General features: G+C 45.8%; 1 protein-coding gene across 4 annotated transcripts in view; it reads right to left on the bottom strand.

The window, feature by feature from the left end:
* Positions 1-23391, bottom strand: part of HYOU1 (hypoxia up-regulated 1) — a 77767-nt gene that overhangs the window by 41837 nt on the left and 12539 nt on the right. For all 4 annotated transcript variants that reach the window (XM_030221305.1, XM_030221304.1, XM_030221307.1 and 1 more), the window contains exons 2-6: positions 21654-21752; positions 11361-11454; positions 8142-8220; positions 7584-7738; positions 7265-7341 (exon numbers count right to left, since the gene is read on the bottom strand). In XM_030221305.1, coding sequence (XP_030077165.1) covers positions 7265-7341; positions 7584-7738; positions 8142-8220; positions 11361-11454; positions 21654-21714 — 466 coding nt within the window. In that variant the 5' untranslated portion in view covers positions 21715-21752. The remainder of the gene's footprint in view (positions 1-7264; positions 7342-7583; positions 7739-8141; positions 8221-11360; positions 11455-21653; positions 21753-23391) is intronic.

Below are 23391 nucleotides of genomic sequence, written 5' to 3'. Positions count from 1 at the left end.
ACTTAACACATCTCTGCAAACCATGGAACATAGAGAACTAGACAGAAATATATCACACGGGAGGGGCCTGGGCCGGTCCGGAGGGATTAAAGGAAAGCAAATTAGCAGGTAAGGTCTAATTTCTCCTTCCTTAGCATCCCTCCGGACCGGCCCAGGATTGGACTGATGGGACGTAACAAAGCAGTAGTCCTACGGGAGGGACCCCAGCAAACCTGCTGAGATTACCCGCGACGCAAAGACCGCCTCTTGCCGACATTGAACATCAAGCCTGTAATGCTTAGAAAAGGAATGGAGAGAAGACCACGTAGCTGCCTTACAAATCTCCGCTGGCGGAACCAAGGAACACTCGGCCCAGGACGCTGCCTGCCCTCTAGTTGAATGAGCTTTAACCGAGTCCGGGACTGCCCTACCTGCCAAAAGGTAGGCTGATGCTATCATCTCTTTGATCCACCTAGATAACGTGGGCTTAGAAGCCGACAAACCCTTACGGTGACCGGCCAACAGAAGGAAAAGACGGTCTGTGCGACGGAAATCCTCAGTAACTGCGAGATACCGTTTAAGCACCCTCTTAACATCCAGCGTATGCAACCGTCTCTGTTCCTGCGTCCCTGAGGCCGATCCTAGAACCGGCAGAAACACTGACTGGGACAGATGAAAGCGAGACAGTACCTTAGGCAAAAAGGAAGGCACCGGACGAAGAACTACTCGTTCCTTTGAAAATTGCAGAAATGGAGATCTACATGAGAAAGCTTGCAACTCCGAGACTCTCCTAGCCGAGGCAATAGCCACCAAAAACACTGTCTTAAGAGTCAAATCCTTCACCGAACATGCACGCAATGGCTCAAAGGGAGGTTTTGTCAAAGACGAAAGGACCAGATTAAGATCCCAAGATGGGAACACTGACCTAACCGGAGGACGAAGAAGACTGACTCCCTTCAAAAAACGTACTACATCGGGTAGCCTAGCGAAAGACCTACCCCTAATCCTACCTCTGAAACAGGAAAGAGCTGCCGCTTGCACCTTAAGAGAAGAAAGAGACAGCCCTTTATCAAACCCTCGCTGTAAAAAATCTAACATCTGAGCCACTGACGCGCCGAAAGGACGAATGTCAGCCTCTACACACCAAGCCTCAAAAATTCTCCAAGTGCGAATATAGTTCAGAGAGGTGGAACGCCGACGAGAACGAAGCATGGTGGAAATCACTGGTTGCGAAAAACCCCGCTTAGCTAAACGGGCTCGTTCAAGAGCCAAGCCGTAAGACAAAATCGAGCCGGATCTGGATGTGGGACTGGTCCTTGTACCAACAGAGCCTTGTGCACCGGGAGTCGAAAAGGAGGCGCCACCGACAGACGTTGCAGATCCGCGTACCAAGGACGCCGAGGCCAGTCCGGTGCCACCAGAATTACCGGTCCTCTGTGTTCCTCGATCCTCTGCAGGAGACGACCTATTAGCGGCCAAGGAGGAAACGCATAAAGAAGGTCGAGGGGCCACTGCTGCAAGAGAGCGTCTACCCCTGCCGCTCTTGCATCCCTTCTTCGACTGAAGAACTGAGGGACCTTTGAGTTGAGACTGGTGGCAAAAAGATCGAGGACTGGAGTGCCCCAGCGCTCCACTATAACCTGAAACGCTTGAGCACTGAGAGCCCATTCTCCCGGATCGAGAGTGTGGCGACTGAGGAAGTCGGCTTGAACGTTCTCTACTCCTGCTACGTGGGATGCTGAAATGGCCGTTAGATGAACTTCCGCCCAGGAAAGGAGACTCTCCGCCTCCCGACACAATAGTCGGCATCTCGTTCCTCCCTGGCGGTTGACATAGGCCACTGCTGAGGCATTGTCCGAAAGGACCCGCACCGCTTTGCCTACCAGAAGAGAACTGAAGTGTTGCAGAGCCAACCGAATCGCCCTGGTCTCCAAAAAGTTGATTGATTGAATGGCTTCCAGTTGAGACCAGAGACCCTGAGTCCACTTGCCCAGACAATGCGCTCCCCAGCCTCGGAGACTGGCATCTGTTGTTAACGGTATCCACCGAGGAGACTCCAAAGGCATTCCTACCGTCAGATTCTTCATCCGCAGCCACCAGAACAGGGAGCTGCGTTCTCGGTTGCGGAGAGGTAATCGCATCAGTAGAGAATCCCTCTGAGAGGACCACCGGGAGAGAAGGGACCACTGAAGAGGCCTCATATGAAGCCTGGCCCAGGGTACTGCCTCTATAGTGGCTGCCATGGAACCGAGCACCTGAAGATAATCCCGAGCACATGGACGGTGGTGCTGAAGTAACTCCCTTATCTGGACCTGAAGCTTTACAATCCTGGCCTGCGGCAGAAAGACTCGGCCCCGCGCTGTGTCGAACACAACTCCCAAATACTCCAGCGACTGAGAAGGAACTAACCGACTCTTGGCTACATTTACCACCCAACCTAGAGACTGCAAAAACTGCATCACTCGACCTGTGACTTGACAACTTTCCTGATAAGACTTCGCTCTGATTAACCAGTCGTCTAGGTATGGATGAACCAGAATCCCTTCTTTTCTGAGGGCCGCTGCAACCACGACCATGACTTTGGTAAATGTGCGTGGAGCCGTCGCAAGACCGAAGGGCAATGCTCGAAACTGGTAATGCCGTCCTAGAATTGCAAAGCGCAAGAACTTGTGGTGAGCTGGACGAATAGGAATATGTAAATAGGCCTCTGTGAGATCCAACGCTGTCAAATACTCGTCCTGGCGCACTGCCACTATGACTGACCGCAGTGTCTCCATACGAAAGCTTGTGACTCTGAGAGCGCGATTGACAGCTTTGAGATCTAAGATAGGTCGGAAGGCATCTTCCTTCTTTGGAACTACAAAATAAATGGAATACCGGCCTTGCCTGTACTCGGAAGGAGGGACTGGAGAGATAGCCTGAAGATCTAAGAGCCTCTGTAGAGTGTCCCGAACCACCCTCGCCTTGAGAGGAGAGCGGCAGGGAGACTCCAGAAAGGCATCTGAAATAGGTCTTGCGAACTCTAAGGCATAACCGTCTCGAACAACCTCCAAGACCCACTGATCTGAAGTAATGTGGGCCCACCTCTGATAGAACTGAGAAAGACGAGCTCCGACAGGGACCAGAGGAGAGGCCCCCGCACCTTCATTGGGACGGACGACTCTGGGATCGAAAGCCTGGATTGGAGAAACCTGCTCCTCTGCGAGAACCCCGAAAGGACTGAATCCGATAGCCAAACCTAGACCTCTGAGGCTGAAAACCTCGACCAGCCTGAAACTTCCGGAAACCTCTCACAGAACTCCTACCAAACAAAGAACCCCGAGTGGACAGACGAGGTCTATCTTGCGGAAGGCGAGGAACCTTAGCATCACCCAAGGAATTAACCAACTTATCCAATTCTTCTCCAAACAAGAAAGAACCTTTAAAAGGAAACTTGCTCAACTTTGACTTGGAGGCCGCATCCGCCGACCAACCTTTCAACCACAGAGATCTGCGAGCAGCAACCCCCAAAGCCAAAGACTTAGAAGATGCTCTCAGCAAATCATAGAGGGCATCAGCCAGAAAAGCCGCCCCTGTCTCAATTCTAGCTACGTCCACATCGATAGAATGAAGATCATCCGAAGTCCTGTCCAGGACTCTCTCTGCCCACCTAAAGCAAGCTCTAGCCACCAAGGAACCACAAATGGCAGCCTGAACTGCCAAGGAAGAAACATCAAAACTACTCCTGAGCAGAGAATCTAGTCTTCTGTCCTGAACATCCCGAAGAGCCGTGCCTCCATCCACGGGAACCGTATTCCGCTTATTAACCGCCGACACCACTGCATCCACGACCGGCACCTTAAGCATAGCTTTATCTGTTTCTGGAATCTGATAGAGCCGAGACATAGATCTAGTCGGACGGAAAGCTGCATCTGGAACCTCCCATTGCGCTTTAATAACATCCCAAATATCCTGATGCATGGGAAAAGTTTTGGGCGCGGATCTAGACCCCTTAATCAAGAAGTCCACCTTACGGGTTTGTGAAACCGGCGTAACATCTTCAAAATTCAAAATAGAGGAGACCATAGAGATGAGCTCGTGCAAGTCATCTTTGTGAAAAATCCTAGCCATGGCGGGATCATCCCCCTGGGCAAAAGCTGCCGCCTCCGGATCTGAGAGGGAAAAATCAGGATCAGTACCGGCATTGTCTTCAAAATCTTCCTCCTCTTCCAGATAGGGCATCTCCTGATCGCGATCGGACCAAAAATCCCCATGGAACACATGTTCCCTAACTTTTTTAGGAGGTGGAGGTGTAGGTGTGACAGCATCTGCTGTCCCAGCTCCTGCATCGCCTCTGTGCATCAAAAACGCCTGGTACATCTGGAGCACAAACTCAGGAGGAAAACCTCCCGCCTGAGTGGCCCCAGAGTGCACCAGAGCTCCTGAATTAATTGTATCAGCATCTGGAAGACCTAGGGCCGCAGGCTGCTGAATACGCGAAGGAGAAGACGGAGTAGGAATTAAAATGGCCGCCGTTCGCGCCAAATTCGCCGGGACGGCCTCCGGAGGCGCGCCTGACTCCTCAGGAGCTGCAGACGAGGACCGCGACGGCGAGGGACCCGATACCGCCAACAGAGAGCCCGACGTCGTAGGCAAAACAGACGAAGACGCTGCTCCTGGCGAGGTACAATATTTACATGCGCCCGTAGAAGAAACCCCCCGACGCTGGCAAACAGCGCATCGTTTAAGTTTCTCCGACATGGCGGGAACGCGCGTGCACGCGCGTACGCGGTTCGCGCCTAAATGCAATTATTATTTAAACCTTAGAAAAAACACTCCGCTCTGCAGTGCTAGTAAGAATAACCTAGCGAAATGAAAACTAAGCACAATACCAAACTAAACTTGTGCTCTATGGTTCGTTCTTTTTTTTTTTTTTTTTTTTTTAAAGAGACACACAAGACTGACACCCCAAAACGTAAACAGAGCTGGCTGCTCGTTAAAACAATGGGGAAAAAACAGAGCTTATATACTTTAATCTGGCTGCCTCTCCCAAAGGTAAAACCTCTTTGCTAACCAAAAGAGGAACCCTTCCCTTAGAGATTTGTAGAATAGAAGGGAGATGGGGAGGAATAGGGGGAGTGACCCGGGGCACCCGAGTATACCCCCCTGAGGCTTAGCTAATCAGCTGACCAAACCTAACCAGCCTCAAAGAATTCCTGTGGCACAGAGAAAGATATAATAATAAAACAACTAGATATTTAGAAAGAGACTAATAGGCTCACTTCCTACCTGCTGGGAGACTGAGAAAATACTGGGGCTAGGGTCACATGACCAGGGCTCTTATTGGCTATCTAGTCAAAGTTTTTTTCTCAGTCTCCTCCTGCTGGTAGACGTGCACAACCCATCAGTCCAATCCTGGGCCGGTCCGGAGGGATGCTAAGGAAGATCGCATTTCTCCTTCCTCCCATCCCTCCAGACTGTTGGGAACTACAAAAGCAGTGATCATTAAAGCTGGGCCCCCAAGAGCTCCATGAAAAGAACACACTCCCTGGATGCCACATCCTACCAGGCCTACACATCTATTGGATAGTGCTTCACAAAAGAATGCAACAAAGACAGCACTGCTGCTTTGCAACTCTCCTACGGGTAAACATGACCACAAGGCTCACTCGACCAGGCTGTTGCCTGCCCCCTGGTTGAGTGAGCCTTCAGAGCCTCTGGCACAGGCTTTCCTTTAAGATACACAATAGAAATAAAACAAAATAAAACATGGAAAAGAAAATAAGATGATACCTTTTTTATAGGACATAACAATACATTTCTTGATTAGCTTTCGAAGGTTGCCCTTCTTCGTCAGATCGGAAATAAGCAAATGTTGGTAGATGACAGTATATATAAGTGAAACATCAAAGCATTTCAGTGACAGCCTAACAGGATGGGGGTGGATAGGTGAGAGACAGGAAGAGTTGGGTGGATGAGGGACAGGGAGATATGCATGGAGATAGAAGGGTGACAAAGCAGTACAATTTTATGGTTTATAATGCGCTAGAAAACCCAGATCTTTGTTAAGTCCTGTCTGGTGGGTGTCAAAATATTTAATCATTCTGACTTCAAAGGTCTTATGTTCCTGTATTGTTTTAAAGTTCCCTTTCAGGATTAAGATACACGAAAGAGATGGCTTCCATTATCCATCTATTGTAGCCTTCAAGGCAGCTTACCCCTTCCTTTGCTTCTCCCCCAACAGAACAAACAAGTGGTCTGAACAACAAAAATCTTCTGTTCTGCACAAGTACTCCTTCAACGCTCTCCACACATCCAACCTATGGAGACAATGCTGCTCCACATAATCTTCCCTCTCCCCCAGGACAGGCAAGGAAATGGATCGATTCAAATTTTATTTTACTTTATTTTTTTGTTACATTTGTACCCCGCGCTTTCCCACTCATGGCAGGCTCAATGTGGCTTACATATTGTATACAGGTACTTATTTGTACCTGGGGCAATGGAGGGCAATGGAGACTGTTATAGTCTACTTAATAGTCAGAAACTTTCTCAGACTCCATCTGCTGATGGGAGCGTATAACACAGCTGTCTGGACCAATAGCAATATCACTCCACTCCCCACAACCTGAACTCCTTCCTGGAGGATCACATACTGACTGTGTACCATTCAAGTCTTTTGCCTTTTTTCCCCCTTCAGCAGGCGGCTTAAAAAGGGGAGGAGGCAAGATCTTCAGAATCACTGAAAGCAACAGAACCCCTCCCCCCCACACACCAGCAGAGGGTAAGGGGAAAGACCTGGACTCCTCTAAGTATTCCCCAGACCAGTGGCTACCACTGGCTCAACCCTGGCTGTCCGTCTAAGTGTATCTGCTCAGTTGGAAGCTCCAGTTCTCCAATATTTCCAATCAGACCAGAATGCTGCACAGCGTGTCTGTATACCATCTGCCGGGGATAATACTGAGTATGTGGTGGCTGCAGAGTACCCTATATAGGGCAAGGCTTACAATTTGTTCTCATCTATATCTGCTAGTAGAATAACCCATTTGTTCTAGAATGATCTGCTGAACAAAAAGTAAATGCCCTCTAAGAGTTACAACTTACTGTTTTTGCTGGACTGGTTGCATAGAAAGAGAAAAAAAACAACAACAACCTATCTCCCAATGCACTGTTGCTAGTATTTTTTCTTGTTTCTAAAATTAAATTTATTCTCTCAACTTTCTCTCTGAATTATTATTTATATATTTTTATAAGGCAAATTTCAGATAGTACCTCAAACAAAATCTTCCAAGTCCATTACACTCACCTGCAAACTCCTCAGCCAGGGTCCTGGAGTAGTTTAGCACCATTCCAAGTAGCTCCTCTGGGGAATACTGTAATAAACTGCAAGGCAGATAAAACAGAGCATCAGCTTGGATTTGTCACCTAACTACTCCTACCCAGCAGTTGGCCCTGTCCTCAACCCAATCACCTGAGCTAGGAAAACTGCTTACCCAATATGTCTTGTAGTTCAACAAGTTATATTATACACTCTGCCATTTCACTTTCTAAGTCCACCCCACCTCCATATTGTCTCAAACACTGCTTCAGCCAAGAGTTATCAGTGTCACAGATGACTAACTCACTCAGATAATTCAAACAGCACTGTTCCTCTACGCTCATCCTTCACCAGTTTGTGCTCAGGAAACCTTGTGAGATAGTTATCCACTTGTGGATTGTCCATGTGCTTTCCCAGCAGACCCTGGATGTACCGCAGTGTTACTTTTGGATTCTTTATAGCCTGTTAAGGTGAAAGATAATCCAAGCCACACATTAAAAAGAGAGGACAAAAAAATGCAGCAAATATTTGACAATTGCACGAGAACAAAGAATCTTCTGTATAGCTGGTACCACACTACAAATGACATGGGGAATCACTACTTACATAGGAGAGCATACTGGTCTATGGACAGCTGCAAAATGTGCTAATATTTTTATTTACCGGCATTTCAGATAGAGAAATTGTGTAGTTGCAGGAATAAAATGAGCTGACTCAAGTGCATTACATAAAGGGTACAGTGAGAATAAAATGGAGAAGAAAAACAAACTAAAGGGGAAACTTCATTGGGAGTGCACAAATAAACCAAGGCAGGAATACGTTTCAGCCTTGTAATCTGGTCTATCACCAGGGTTCAGATTCTCACCATTCCAACAGCACCGTCTCCAAAGAGCCGTTCATTTTCCTTCAGAGCAACAACTACAGGTGTTTTCCTTCTTGACTCCCTGAAAAGAGAAGAGACTGGTATTTGTATGCTGAACAAAGTTGCACACACCCAGGCTGAACTTGCTGCAGATGCCATAAAAATCATCCTGTGTGTCCCATTTCAAAATTAATCTGACACCGATGCAGGATATATTTTATCAGAACATACATTAAAAACGTAAGAGGTGCAATGCTGGGTCAGATCAATGGTCCATCCAGTCCAACACACTCTCTCTGAAAATGGTCAGTCTGGGTCTCTGAAGTACCTGGCAGATCCTAGTAGGAGAGAGGTATGGAAAGGTACTCTATTTTATGGTCCCAAAGGAGGGATCCTTTCACCCTGTTCTCGATCTAAAGGTAAACTGTTCTCTATTTAAAAAAAACTCATTTGAGGAAGGAAACTCTCCACTCAGTTATCGCTTCTGTTTGACCAGCTGAATTCCTCACTGCCTTAGACCAAAAGGGGACACTTCCATATTCCAATTTAGCCTCATCGGAAGTTTCCAATATTTGTGATTCTGGGCCATCATTTTAAATTCCAAGCCATGCCTTTCGGGCTCAGCACTACTCCAAGGTCCTTCTCCAAGGACACAGTTGTGGTGGCAACCTTCCTCTTTGACCAGGGGATAGGAGTACATCCATATCTGAGCAATTGACTATTAGGGCCTCTTCTCTTCAAGAGAGTAAGCAAATAAAAGCAAAGGGGTATAGGTACTACGGGCTGGGTGATAAAACCAGCAAAAGCTGATTGTTACCTTCTCATTCTCTGGAATATTTGAGACCGAGTGTTGAACCTGACTTCTGAAGTTTCCCCTTCTGGATTTCAGAATGCAGAAGCTGTTGCAAATCAGACACATCCTTCAGCAGATCGGCCTTTGGGCATGTGATTACACGTAAGTCTTTGTTCTATAGTGGTAACTCTGGAGGTTGATTCATGGGTACGGGCATGGGCTCGGGCTCAGATAAGGTCTCTCTGAAAGAGTCTATTCAGCTGTTGGACCCCATGGTCTGTCTTTCTTGGACCTATCAGATGATCAACTGCTTAGAAACCAAGAGTGGTGTGCAAAGCCAGTCTCTTTTATCAGCCTGTTGAAAAGAGAAACTGGTCTAGATCTTCTCAATCAATGCAACATTCTTTGGGCAGAACATGTCAGCCTCCTGTTGTTCACTCCTGCAATACGAGCTGACAACAGTCAAGTGGACTTTCTAGGCTGACAATGGATCCAACAGAATGGCTGTTCTTTTCTAGGCTCTCTTAGCAAGGATGATCTTGAAGAAATAGAGGGAAGACCGAAGGGGAAACAGAAGGTAAAGACTCTGCGTCCCCTTCTTTTAAGCTCTGACCCTGCACCAATTTAGAAATCAGAGCTTGTGAAGGAGATTACTCATGCTTGTCCTTTTTCCTCTTTAGCAAATAAGCCTGATGCATTAACAGACTAAAGTCTAGAGACAAACGAATGGTCTGAGTGCCCCAAATTGTACTGCTCCAAAAATGGTGCTTGAGCCTCCAGCAAGTCTTATAGGGAAGCCGTGTGGGAAATGGACTCGACTACCTACCATTCCTGCATCTTCAGAGGAAGAACCACAGGCTACCTTCAGTTTTGAGGACACTGTCACTGCATGTACGAGGAACGTCCCCCGGTCTTTAATAAATTCCTAATGAAAGCTGAAGCCCCCTGGGAAAGAACTGCACATATCTGTTGCTGAGCACCACAGCAGATGCATTTCTTTACTACCTGTGGGGAAATAGTGGGCTTTCCAGCATGTTAATTATAAGAATATTTCATACAGTATTTCTCTTGTTTGGCCAGTAGGTGGTGCATGTTTTATGTTTAAAGCTGTTACACAGAAATGACTGTTCCTTCTTTAATTTAACACAGAAAGGAAGTAATGTGATGTGGCCAGCTACTTTAAAAAAATGTTCTGGGCTCTGATTGAATTTGAGCTCCTGGGCCAATCTGGAAATACTGGAGTTTTCTCCAGTCTCAGCCAGGGAGAGGAGTGAGAAAGATCTCTTCACCGAGACCCTGTGAGAAGTTATATTCTGTAACCTGTGAGCAGTTATATTTCCTGTACTCCTCAGACACTATTCAGGTAATGACTGAATGTTCAGATAATATTGATCCCTATTCAGTTACCAGTTGTGTGTTTTTGTTCCATCTGTTTTTATGGTTCTCTGTTCAATATTTTTATGATAAACCTTTTTTAGTTTATTGACTCTGCTTGTCTGGACCAAGAATCCTGGTGGTTTGTGTGTTGGGTCTATGAATGCTTTCTAGGAACTGTGGGACCACTGGGAATGTGGTCCCAGTAACCTAGAAAACACTAGGCGTAACTTGAGAGCAGGAGACTCGCCAAGACGCAGTTGGGAACCAGTCGGTGGGAGGAGGGTGCTTGTGTAGAGCACATGCCCAGGTGAAGGCGGACTGGAGCAGCGCTGAGGGCAAATCCCCCAAGTGGCTGCAGGGATAACCCCTGGTGGGCGACAGGCGTTCCCTGACACCACCTAAATCAGCACCACCATTAGTAGAGCGCTGAAGGAACAGATGAAGCCATCAAAGAATCAATCAGTCCAGTGCCCCACAGGAAGATAAGGCAGACCCAGCACAATCCGTGACTGCACACACTTCTCTCTTCTCTTCAGCAAAAAAGACGGGCTTTACTTAAATCAGTGAATCCTGTTGATAATCTCGCATCATAAGCCAGTCTCAGCCGGTAGAATGGAGAATGGCCCAGAGAAAGGAAAAGGGGAAAGGATAAGGAACCCAGACTACCAAGTACCCCTGAGAGAGGCAGTGACAACCTGCTCTGAACCCCTTTATCTCAACTAGGGACTGGTCACAGACCAGACTAAGAGCATGCCTGAAGAGAGAAAATCCAGGACCTGCACAGCAACTGTGCACCACCTGCTGGAGATAGAAAAATACCCAACAGTGAGAGCTGCACAGGGTTCTTAGGGGCTCAGCATACTTCTCTACTCTCTCCATCTTCTGGTCGATTGTTGTAACCCAAGATCAGATCTGGTGGCGATGCTAGGGAATCTGATTTTCATGACCAGCTTTTTTTTTTTTTTTTTTTTCCATTTTTTGAAGCCAACATGGTGCTCTTTCCCCAAACATGGGAGCATATGTAATTCACATTTATGTCATTTGTAGCTTACTTGTTTAGTACTATCTCCATGGGCACTCCCGGCTTCACAATAGCAATTTTCATCCACTCGCTACCGAGGTCCACCGACATGACAGCTACTGACTCTGAAAAGCAGGGAATGAAGCAGGTTAGGAAGATGAGTTACTTGGTGATGTGTGTATGTGGATAATTCTCTTAACTATCCACCCCTCATCTAAAGAAGTTACAAAAATCTACAGAAGTTACAAAAATACCAACACAAGCCATAAGACACTTTCAAACAAATAAGCATCATAAGAAAAAAAAATTCTGAAGTGTGGGACAATATCCCATTTGTTTAAAACCAGTGCATCCCAGACTTTTACCCAATATGATACCATTAACATTTAAAATACCACATCACCCTCATATGACGAGAAGTAAACCAGCAGACCCAACTCCCCCCCCCCCCCCCACACAAAAAAAAATCCTAAGCATGGAGCCAAGAGCACCAGACAGCGAATGGTACTGTGCATCTGTGTGCCCTCATAAACCCCCAGTACTCTGCACTTCTACAAAACAACCTACCCCCCCCCCCCCCATGACCCCACTAGCCATACAACTAATCTGACAACACCCCTACAACCATGAACCTCAAAATGAACAAAATGAGAAGTGAAAAAGGAAACAAGAAGTAAAACTGGACCTGGCCCACTCTCACAGCAAGACTCAGAACACTTCACACCTCTTCCATCTATACCTTTGAACTTGTAAGCTGCTATTTCCATTAGTAAGCTGTAAGCCATGTTGAAACTACCACTAGGAGGGAAAATGTGGGGTACAAGTGTAATAAATAAATAAAAATACAGGACAAAAGCTTAAAGTTGACTGAAGATTTTGAATAGGGCATCTGTATAATATCAAATGTGTCTTTACTACAGACAAATTGTTGTGTAGAAGGAAAAATAGACTAATTGCAGCTTGCATGGGTTATGGCAATTGTATCAAGCATTAACATTCATTCATTTTACTTATTTTCATTCATGATGCAACTATCATCTCTCAACAACTGCTGCTGGGCAATCAGCCAGCACAGTCAAATTATACACTTCAGAGGCTAATTTTAGAAAATAAGGGAAAGAAAGCAGCAAGAGAGCCACAGATGCACGAACCTTGGTGTGTATAAGCACTGGCATACAATTGTGTCTACCTACTGTAATACAACTGCATCATCTGGATGAGTTATCTGGACTAAGACTAAACCACCTTCCTAGGTCCTGAAAGCTCCATTACACCTGTATAAATGTACAATTGGAGAATAGCACATACTATGAAACAGTCATCCTAAAGAACCTGTATACTTTCCATTGTTCCAGGTCAGCTGATGCAATTGTTTTGAACTGCAATTTTTATGGGTGCCAGACTTACACAGGACTTAGAGGCCACGGTGTACAACAGCAAGAGAAGGCTACACAGTAGTTTAGCGATGGAGAGGTGTGACAGAGGAGAATGAGAAAGTTGAAAGAGGTGGGAAGTGAAAACAAGGAATAGGAAGTTATAGAGGAACTTTCAAATTCCTTATGATGCATCAACTTAAAATGTAACCCATACACTTATGGCACAATGTGGGATTTCTGTGAGTGAAGCAAAATTACTCACCTGTAGCAGATGTTCTCCGAGGACAGCAGGCCAAGTATTCTCACAGCTGGGTGATATCTGATGGAGCCTGGTGTGGACCCCGACTAGTGAGATCAAGAACTTTCTAGTAGAATTCAACCGCACGTGCGCTGGTGCCTTCCCACCCAATGCATAAGTGTGGGTCCCTCAGACTTCAACTCCAAGGGGAGGTGGGAGAGTATGTAAGGATACTTGGCCTGCTGTCCTTGGAGAACATCTGCTACAGGAGGCGAGTAACTTTGCTTTCTCAGAGGACAAGCAAGCTGTCAAATTCTCACAGCTGGGAATCCCTAGTTACCAGGCTCACTGAAAACAATGCTAGGACAATAGGGACTCGAAACACGAGGCCTGTTATTCAATCAGCATGAAACATTTTGTTTACTAGTTGAGGAGGGGCAGCCTGAAAGAGAAGAAAACTAGGCCTAGGGGGTGGAGTTGGATTCTAGACACCAAACAGATCCTGTTGGACTTCTTGCCCAAACCGGCTGTCTCATCGGGTATCCTGCTCAAGGAAGTAATAAGATGTGTGGACAGATGACCATGTCATAGTTTTGCAAATCTCCTCCATGGAGGCTGACCTCAAGTGAGTTACCGACTAAGCCATGGCTCTGACATTATGGGCCTTGACATGACCCTCTAGAGTCAGCCTAGCCTGGGCATAAGTAAAGCAGATGCAATCTGCTAGTCAATTGGAAATTGTGCTTTTGCCGATAGCTACCGCCATCCTGTTTGGGTCAAAAGAAACAAAAAGCTGGGTGGACTGTTGAGCGAACTAAAGTCCACAGAGTTAGAAGACCAAGGTTCACTTGCAATTCAAGGTATGCAGTACACTTTTGCCAGGATGGGCAAGTGGTTTGGGGAAAAATGCTGGTAGGATGACTGACCGATTAAGATGGAACTCTTGACACTACCTTAGGAAGGAACTTAAGGTGCATGCAGAGAACTACTCTATTGTGGTGAAACGTAGTATAAGGTGGGTCAACTACTAGGGCCTGAAGCTCACTGACCTTGCGAGCTGAAGTGAAAACACAACTTTCCAGGTTAAATACTTCCGATGGCAGGAGTCAAGTGGCTGAAAAGGAACTTGCATTAGCTGGGTGAAGACAATCTTGAGATCCCATGACACAGTTTGGAGGTCTGATAGGGAGTTTTATCAAATAACAAGCCTCGCATGAAGGGAAAAACTAGGAGGTTCAACTAGAGGTTGTACAGAGATGGGCTTACCCTTCCACATGGTGATAAGCACTAACTGCACTGAGAAGAACTCTTACAGAGTTGGTTTTCAAACCAGACTCAGAGTGCAAGAGGTATTCAAGCAGGTTTTGTGTAGGACAAGTGAGGGGATCAAAGGCCTTGTCCTCACAACTAGACAGCAAACCTCTTCCACTTAAATGAGTAACACCTCCTCTTTGTTGAGTCTTTTCTGGAAGCCAGCAAGATGCAGGAGACACCTTCTGGCAAATCCAAGGTTTCAAATCCTATGCTTGCAACATCCAAGCGGTGAGGGCCAGGGATTGGAAGCTGGGATGTAGAAAAGACCCCTCGTTCTGCATGATGAGGATCAGAAAACAGTCCGGTCTCTATGGATCTTTGGAGGATAACTCCAAAAGAGGGGACCAGATCTGCTTTGGCCAGTATGATGCTATTACGAGCAGAGTTCCCTGGTCTTACTTGAGTTTCAGCGAAGTCTTTTCTATGAGGATACACATACAGAAACAGAACCCCCCCCCCCCTCCAATGTAGGAGAAAGGCATCAGACTAGTCTGCAGTGCGCTCTAAACCTGGAGCAGAACTGGGGGGACCTTATGGTTGAGATGAGTGGCAAAGAGATCCACTGAGGGGGTGCCTCACTCTTGGAGGATCTTGCAGGCTACGTCCATATTGAGAGACCACTCATGCAAAACCCTGCTCAGTCTGTCCACCAGGTAGTTGCCTTTTTGTGGGACGTATGTGACTCAGAGGTCCATCCCATGAAGGAGAGCCCACTGCCACATCCCCACTGCTTTCCGACAAGGGGTAGGATCCTGCGCCCCTCTGCTTGCTTACATTAAACATGTAACCTGGTTACCCGTTTGTATAACAGAAGTTTGGTTTTGTAGCTGATCTCTGAAAGCCTTCAGTGTTCCAAATGGCCATGAGCTTGAGGTGATTGATATGGAGATGTTTCCTGAGCAGACCAAGTCCCCTGGATGTGAAGCCCATCTACATGAGCTTGCCATCCTAGGTTGGATGCATCCATTATTAGCACCTTCTGAGAGGTGGATTTTGGAACGGTAGTCCCACAGTCAAATTCATCTGAATTGTCAACCAGAGAAGGGCACAAGTCAATTCTGTAGGCATCTGGATGGCATACGCTAGGTTCCCAGCCACCAGAGACCACTGTGAAGCTGGGGTCTACTGGGCTTCTCTCAAGTGGAGACGTGCCATAGATATGACATGCACTGTTGAGGTCATGTAGACGATCAATCTCAACACTTGCCGAGCTGTGACCTGCTTTCTGCTTTGGAACTGCGAGGCAAGCACTGATAAAGGTCTTTGCTCTCGCTTATGGAAGAAAAGCTCAAGTTGCAATGTATTTAGCAAGGCTCTTATGTATTCCAATCATTGTACTAGGGAGAAAGTGGGACTTGGGGCAATTTATGATGAACACTAGTAACTCCAACACCTGAATAGTTAAGACTAACGCCCCCTCCTATGATATGCTCTTGACCAGCCAATCGTCCAGATAAGGAAACATGTACACTCTTAGCCTACATGGTTAAGCCACTATTACTGCTGGGCATTTGGTGGAGACCTTGGGAGCTGATGCGAGGCCAAATGGCAGTATGCAATACTGGTAATGGTGTTTCCCTATTTGAAATCTGAGATACGTCCTGTGACCTGGAAGTATCGAAATGTGGGTACAGGAATCTTTAAGTCCAGAGAGCATAGCCAATCATTTTCCTGAATCATGGGAAGAAGGGTACCCAAGGAAATCATCCTGAACTTTTCACTGATCAAGAATTTGTTCAGGGCCCTCAGGTCTAGGATGGGACGAAATCCGTTTTCTTGGGAACAAAGAAGTACTAGTACTACTACTTATCACTTCTATAGTGCTACAAGGCATACGCAGCGCTGTACACCATACACAAAAGACAGTCCCTGCTCAAAGAGCTTACAATCTAAGTAAGACAGGTAAACAGACAGAACCTGGAATAGAATCCCTTCCCTTCTTCCTCTGGTGGCATAGGTTTGATTGCATTGGCCTATAGAAGGGCAGAGATTTCCACTACAAGCACCTGCTTGCGCTGAGTGACCACGCTCTCAGTGGGCAATTTGGTAGCCTTGACGCTAATGCTGGGCGTAACTGAGATGGATTATTTGAAGAACCCACTTGTCTGAGGCTACAAGAGACCACCTGTGTTGGAAAAAAAAACAAAACATTTCAGCCTCCCCACTACCAGTAGGCTATCCAGGATGGTTACTTTGCGTGCAGCTTTGCTCTCTTGGAGCAAGTCAAAAGCTCGTACCTTGCTTCGACTGGGGTGCCAGCTGAAGCTTCCGAGGACAGGGTTGGCGAGGCCAAGAAGATTGGGCCTGGGGTTGCCGGACAGAGTGGGAAGATGGCAGGAACCCACACCTTTGAGAGTAGTAGGTTCGTCTAGGCCCACTCAAATCTCAGCGAGGAAGAGGTTGCAGCTGGAGGGTGCCAAGGGAGTTTGGGTGGTGTCCTTATGTTTCTTTATGAGGTTGGCAACTTCCTCCACCTTATCTCCAAACAAGTTGTCACACTGGCAAGCAACATCCACCAACCTCTCTTGAACCTGGGTCTGAGACACACAGCCATGAGAATCTGAGCATCCCCACACCCTTAGCGGAGAGAGTCTGGATGCTACATCAAAAAGAGTTGTACACACCCCTGACCAAATATTTTCTACACTCCAGCTGCTTGCTAGCCAACTGGCAAAGCTTTGTAGCCTCCTCCTGTGGGAGAGCGTCGCAAGATTTAGTTTACTGCAGACCAAAGATGTATAGAGCTGGTAGGACTGCATGCAGGCAATAGGCATAGAGGCCTGAAACATTTTCCACCCAAACGAGTCTAGTGTCCTGGTCTCTCTACCTGGGGGACCCGAGGCATGAATCCTGGAGCTCCTAGCTCATTTCAGAATGGATTCGACCACCGGAGAATGGTGTGGTAGTTGAGCCTTCTCAAATGCAAGAGCCTTTTGTATATGGTACTGCATATCCACCTTCTTAGGTGCAACCTGCACTAATAGGGGATATTCCCAGTTCTTCATCAGTGCATCTTTAAGGATAGGGTGCAATGGTACAGTGACCCTTTCCTTAGGAGGAGACTCGTAGTCTAGGAGAGTCAACATCTCCACCCTGGGCTCTTCCCACATTTCTAACTTAAATGGGATGGCAGAAGCCATCTCTCTGAGAAAACTGGTGAAAGAGACCCTCGGGTGAAAATTCATGTCTCTCTTGAAGTAGGGAGGGATCAGAATGTATCCCATAAGACTCCTCCTCTGAATCCCATAAGCAGTCCCATTCAGACTTCACCATACTCAGGTTATACTGAACGAGTCTGTGCCTCAACTCAGTAGATCCATGCCTATGCCCCGAAGAGTGCCAAGGTACAGCCCTACTCTCAAGCTTCTTCCAGATCTCTGCACTGGCATGGAAGGAGCCTCAGGAAGAACCTGCATCTGATCCACAGTTGGTGCAAGCACCCTCGATGCCCAACCAGTTTGCAAATGCAGCATCTGTGCTAGATCCTCTCCGAGCATGGCTTGGAACCACTCATCGAATGAAGGCATCAGCAAAGGTGGGGGAGCCATAAGAAAGGCAGCCTGAGGTGGTGTTAGTGTTGGACCGGTAGCAGGGACCTGGCTGCTAGGAGACTTGTACACCGGCACTTCTGCAAGGGGGGGGGGGGGGGGTCGGAGTGCTCCTCCTGGGGCCTGCGCTTCTCAGCGCTTCCGGCACCGTGCATCAAGGATAACAGATTCTTGTGCCTCCCCTGATGCACAGCATTGTGGTCCTTCGGTGCCAATGTCGAACCCATATGTGCCCTCAGTGTCAGGTCAGATGCTGACCGATCCCAGGGCCTACTCTCAGTGCCTGATGTCAAGAGACACAGAGACCTCCTCGAAGCCAGTGCACGCCCAGTGGATGCTGAAGTCTTGGCAGCCATCAAGGTCACTGCTTCCGGTACCAATGTTGATGTATTGGCCTTTGAGGAGCCAAAAAGCTTCTCCTGTTGAGTCTGCCATCTCTCTGTGTCCTCAGCTGCATTTACAAACAGAGAGAACAAGAGTTAGGCTCATGGTCCGGGCCAAGGCACCCGATGCACCAGTTGTGTGGGTCCGTCATGGAAATCACCCAATTACATTGCACAGAGGCCAATAATTTTCTATCGGTTTGCAGACACTCCTGGAGTGTCTGAGCAATTGGATCAGCTTTCTTTCACCTAATTTGCTATAGACTGCTTATAACTGTCCTTTTGGCTGCTTATTTCGAGGCAGAGGTTGTTTTTTTTTTTGGGGGGGGGGGGGGGGTCTTCTCGCCTTGTTTCATACCAACAGATGCAGATGATTGACATTACCCTATATTTGTTAGGGACAGAGTTTAATTCCACTTTCTTCTCTTTTTGTTTGCCTTGTTCCATACCAACTAATGACTGTTGCTATTTTATCTCTCTCAGGAATGGAGTTTTTTCTGCTATTAATTATTGTAGATGCTATCTCTTGTGCTAGTGGGGGATTTGGCTTGTAGAATTAGTAGCACTTAGGGCCAGGGAAGTAGGGTTTGGTTTGGTCCGGTCCTGGTTTTCTTTTCTTTTTTGGTGGTTAGCGATTCTGTTGGGTTTGGGGGATTTATGTGTAATTCTTTGGATAAATGAGTCTCCTCAAACTTTCCTCTTGGAAAGTGGGTGACTTCCCCCATCAAGAGGCAAAAGATATTACAGTTTCTTAACAGACACAAAATTGACACTACAATGTTACAAGAAATTCATCTTTCCTCAGTGGAACACCGTAAGTTTCAAAAGTGGTGGGTGGGCTCCCTCATGGAGTCCCCCACTACTCATAGGAAAGCTGGGGTTCTCATACTGTTTAGGAAGTCTTTAAATGTTCATATTCATTCAATTATTCGGGACCCACAGGGTCAATTTGTATTGTTAAAAGTGACTATGCAAACATCCTATGGTCTTATGTAACATATACACACCTAATATATAAGATAATTTTTTTTATTAGTTTGATAAATGTTTTATTACCTTATGTCAATAATGATGTTATTATAGGGGGAGATTTCAACTTGGTTCATGATCCAGCCTTAGATCGATCTCATCCAAGGGGGGGACCTATGGATTCATTCTTCCAAAGGTTTGCCTCTGCTCTGCAATACTACACATCTGGTCAATTCTTGGTGATTATTTCACATGGGAGACAGGGACTATACCCACCTCTTCTCAGGCTCATTCTACCTAGTCAAGGATCGATTACATCATGGTTTCCAGATCCTTTTTTAAACATTTGACTGCATACGAGATTGGTCCATATGGTATTTCTGACCATGCGCTGATTTGGATGTCTTTGGATCTTGACCCTTTGGACCGTAATGAGTCTTGCTGGAAATTTCTCATTGAGCTTTACTGGGACCAATCGTTCAGATCTTTTATTTTGGAGAAATGGAATAATTCTAAAATGTATAATGAAGCCCATATGACACACCACTTCTCTTCTGGGACATGGCTAAGGCTATGCTCAGGGGCGAAATCATAGCCTATGCTGCCAATTGTAAAAAAAATCCCACAAAAATCCTATGACTTGAGAAGCAGGAGATCAAAGATAGAATTCACCTAGGTACTCAGAAGTCAGCAGCTGCCATAAAGTGCACTTTCAGCTTCTCAGGCAGATCTCAATACTTTATTAAATCAAAGGGATGTTAAATCTACTACTACTAATCATTTCTATAGCGCTACTAGACGTACGCCGCGCTATACACCTGAACATGAAGAGACAGTCCCTGCTCGACAGAGCTTACAATCTAATTAGGACAGACAAACAAGAGATAAGGGAATATTAAAGTGAGGATGATAAAATAAGGGTTCTGAACAAGTGAATAATGGTTAGGAATTAAAAGCAGCATCAAAAAGGTGAGCTTTTAGCTTAGATTTGAAGACGGCCAGAGATGGAGCTTGACGTACTGGCTCAGGAAGTCTATTCCAGGCAAACGGTGCAGCAAGATAAAAGGAACGGAGTCTGGAGTTAGCAGTGGAGGAGAAGGGTGCAGATAAGAGAGATTTACCCAGTGAACGGAGTTCCCGGGGAGGAATGTAGGGAGAGATGAAAGTGGAGAGGTACTGAGGAGATGCAGAGTGAATGCACTTAGAGGTCAATAAGAGGAGCTTAAACTGTATGCAGAAACGGATAGGAAGCCAGCAAAGTGACTTGATGAGAGGGCTAATATGAGCATAACGACACTGGCGGAATATTAGTCGTGCAGCAGAATTTTGAACAGATTGAAGAGGAGAGAGATGGCTAAGTGGGAGACCTGTGAGAAGCAAATTGCAATAGTCTAAGCGAGAGGTGATAAGAGTGTGGATGAGGGTTCTGGTAGTGTGCTCAGAGAGGAAAGGGTGAATTTTGGTGATATTATAGAGAAAGAAACGACAGGTTTTAGCAGTCTGCTGAATATGTGCAGAGAAGGAGAGGGAGGAGTCTAAGATTACCCCAAGGTTACGAGCTGATGAGACAGGAAGGATGAGAGTGTTATCCACAGAAATAGAGAATGGGGGAGGAGGAGAGGTTGGTTTAGGGGGAAAGATAAGAAGCTCAGTCTTGGTCATGCTTAGTTTCAGATGGTGCTGAGACATCTAACCTAATATAAATATCAACTTTATTTATATGGCAGTAAATGTGGCAAATTACTCTTCCACTTGATTAAGACTAGACAGGGCTCTATGAGGATCCTGCAGTTGGCTGATGACATAGGAAGGAAAACTTCATCTGATTTGGAAATTGATACTTTTAAATGTTTTTGTGAGGCTGACAATTTCAATTTATAAAAAAAACAAACAAACAGGCAAATGACCTGAAAGATGCAGAACAGAAAAAAAAAAGAGCAGACCACATAAAAAGTAAAATGATATTTATTTCCAAGTTATCGAAACAGCAATTTCCTTTAATCGTCCAACATGACAATGTTTTGCCCTACAAGGGCTGCATCAAGGGCTAAACAAATAACCAAGAGGAGCAATCCAATGCTTTCCCTGTCTGGTTACCGCAATAGAGCACTAGAAACTAGAAAGAGGTTTGCTTTTACAAGCAGCAGTCACAGCAGCCACAGTAACCTGGTATACAGGCTGCCTTCAAACGCAAACAGCTTCAAAATCAAACTGTGCTATGCAACCTCTCACTCCCTGGGAGCCATTTTGACAGAGGAGCCAGTATGGGCAAAAGCAACTGGGATTGGTCCTACCCCAACTAGCCAATACAGTAGGCTTTTTTTTTTTTTGGGGGGGGGGGGGGGGGGAACTGTTCCTGTTCAGGAGCAGGTTTGGTTTTGACTTCGGCCAAAACTGAGTGGCGAATTTTGGCTGCAGATTCAATTTCGGTCAGCTTCTAAACTTGTGTGCATTCTTAGCTGTCCATCTTAATATGTGCTCTTAATGCAAGCATACCTATCAACGATGGCATGTAGACCAGCAGTAGGCAACTCAGTGCAAACAGCGGAAGGTGCATTTTCCTTTTGTAACTGATGTCACTAACACCAGCAACCTCTGAAAGAAAGTAAAAATAAGCTCATGTTAAACCTTTACAGGATTAAAAAAAGAACCCAAAGCATAAAAAAAACCAAAACACCACGTTCTATCAATGAAAATAAAGACATCTATTATCTTGCATAGCTTCATGACAAACACACAATTATTCCTAATATGTTATAATTATCATATTTTTTTATGCTTTTCTTGAATGTAAGCCACATTGAACCTGAGCTTGTTTGAGGAAAGACGGACAGATCTTCATATTTATAATGAGTTACTCTGATGATCACAATAGCGGTATTTTAGAAAGAAAAGGATCCAGGTTGGAAAATCAAATTAAAATTGCACTTATAATCCACTAAATTCCACATAAGTGGCTCAGGGGTCCTTTTACCAAGTAGCAGGGGAAAAGGGCCCTGCGCTGGCAACAGGGGCTGTTTTACCCACGTGCAAGGGTCCTTTTTACCACAGTGGATAAAAACACCCCAGGCACACATGGCCATGTGGTAAGAGAACTCTTACCACATGGCCATACGATGGGGAGCCCTTACTGCCTCCCACTGAGGTGGCGATAAGGGCTCCCGTGTTAACCCAATGGTAACTGCTGCCCGATTACCGTTGGATTATCACCGTGCAAGCCATTTCCAAGGGTTTTCTTTTTCCCCTGGAAATGGCGTGTGCTCGAGGCAGGACTACTGCCGGCAGCTGCAATGGGCCGGCGGTAGTCCAGAAAGATCGAGCAGTAAGCCCGCGTTGGGCTTAAATGACGCTCTGTAAAAGGGCCCCTCAATGCAGTTTACAAAAGAATTAACCATTAACCAGATAAAACTGTATCTTCCCAGTAGTCCTAAGATTAGAGTATCGTCTCAGTAGTCCTAAGATTAGATTAATCCAGCGTTATTCTATGATATATTCATTAAACAAATATATTTTTTTTATTTATTTTTACATTTTTCATAGCTCATGTCTCATTTAATATTCATTGGTAACAAATTCCAGGTTACAACTGCTTGATACAAAAATAAAAAGCTGTGTATCCATTTACAGCAAACATGCTTAGCTGACAAACACCTATGTTTACTAAGGGGCGCATTAGCATTTTTAACACTTGTAAATGGTTTACACGCATTAAACACTAACATGCTCACAGAAATGTAAAGGTGTGTTAGCGTTTAAAGCACCTTAACTTTACAGGCACGTTAAAAACGCTAATGTACCTTAGTAAGCATACCCCAAAGACTGAAAAATTTTTTTCTGCACAGAAGTTTGTAATCCAAATTATAAGAAACCATGCAAAGTAAAGGAGCTTTACCATGTAGAATTCCAAAGATCAAGGTACAAAGTTTAAATTTCCCATGCGACTCTATAGAAGTGCTTCCCAAACTTTTTATGGCTGTGACCCCCTGATCAAGGCCAAATAAAATTGTGCAACCCCCTGGAGGTGCAGAATAAATAATGCACCTATGGCGAACACACCTAGGTCATGACCCCAAAAGAAGGTTTTGTGACCCATTTTGAGTCCTGATCCACAGTTGGGGGAAGCTCTGCTCCATAGGCAACAAAAGAAAATTTCTTAAGAGATACTCGATCAAACTTCTTTGATTTTTTTTTTTTGAGCAATCTAGCAGAAGTATTCTGTAAAGTCTGCAATTGG

The sequence above is a fragment of the Microcaecilia unicolor genome, chromosome 12 (genome assembly GCF_901765095.1).
Source record: "Microcaecilia unicolor chromosome 12, aMicUni1.1, whole genome shotgun sequence".
In the NCBI taxonomy this organism is placed as follows: domain Eukaryota; kingdom Metazoa; phylum Chordata; class Amphibia; order Gymnophiona; family Siphonopidae; genus Microcaecilia; species Microcaecilia unicolor.
This window is presented reverse-complemented; position numbering and strand designations above follow the sequence as displayed.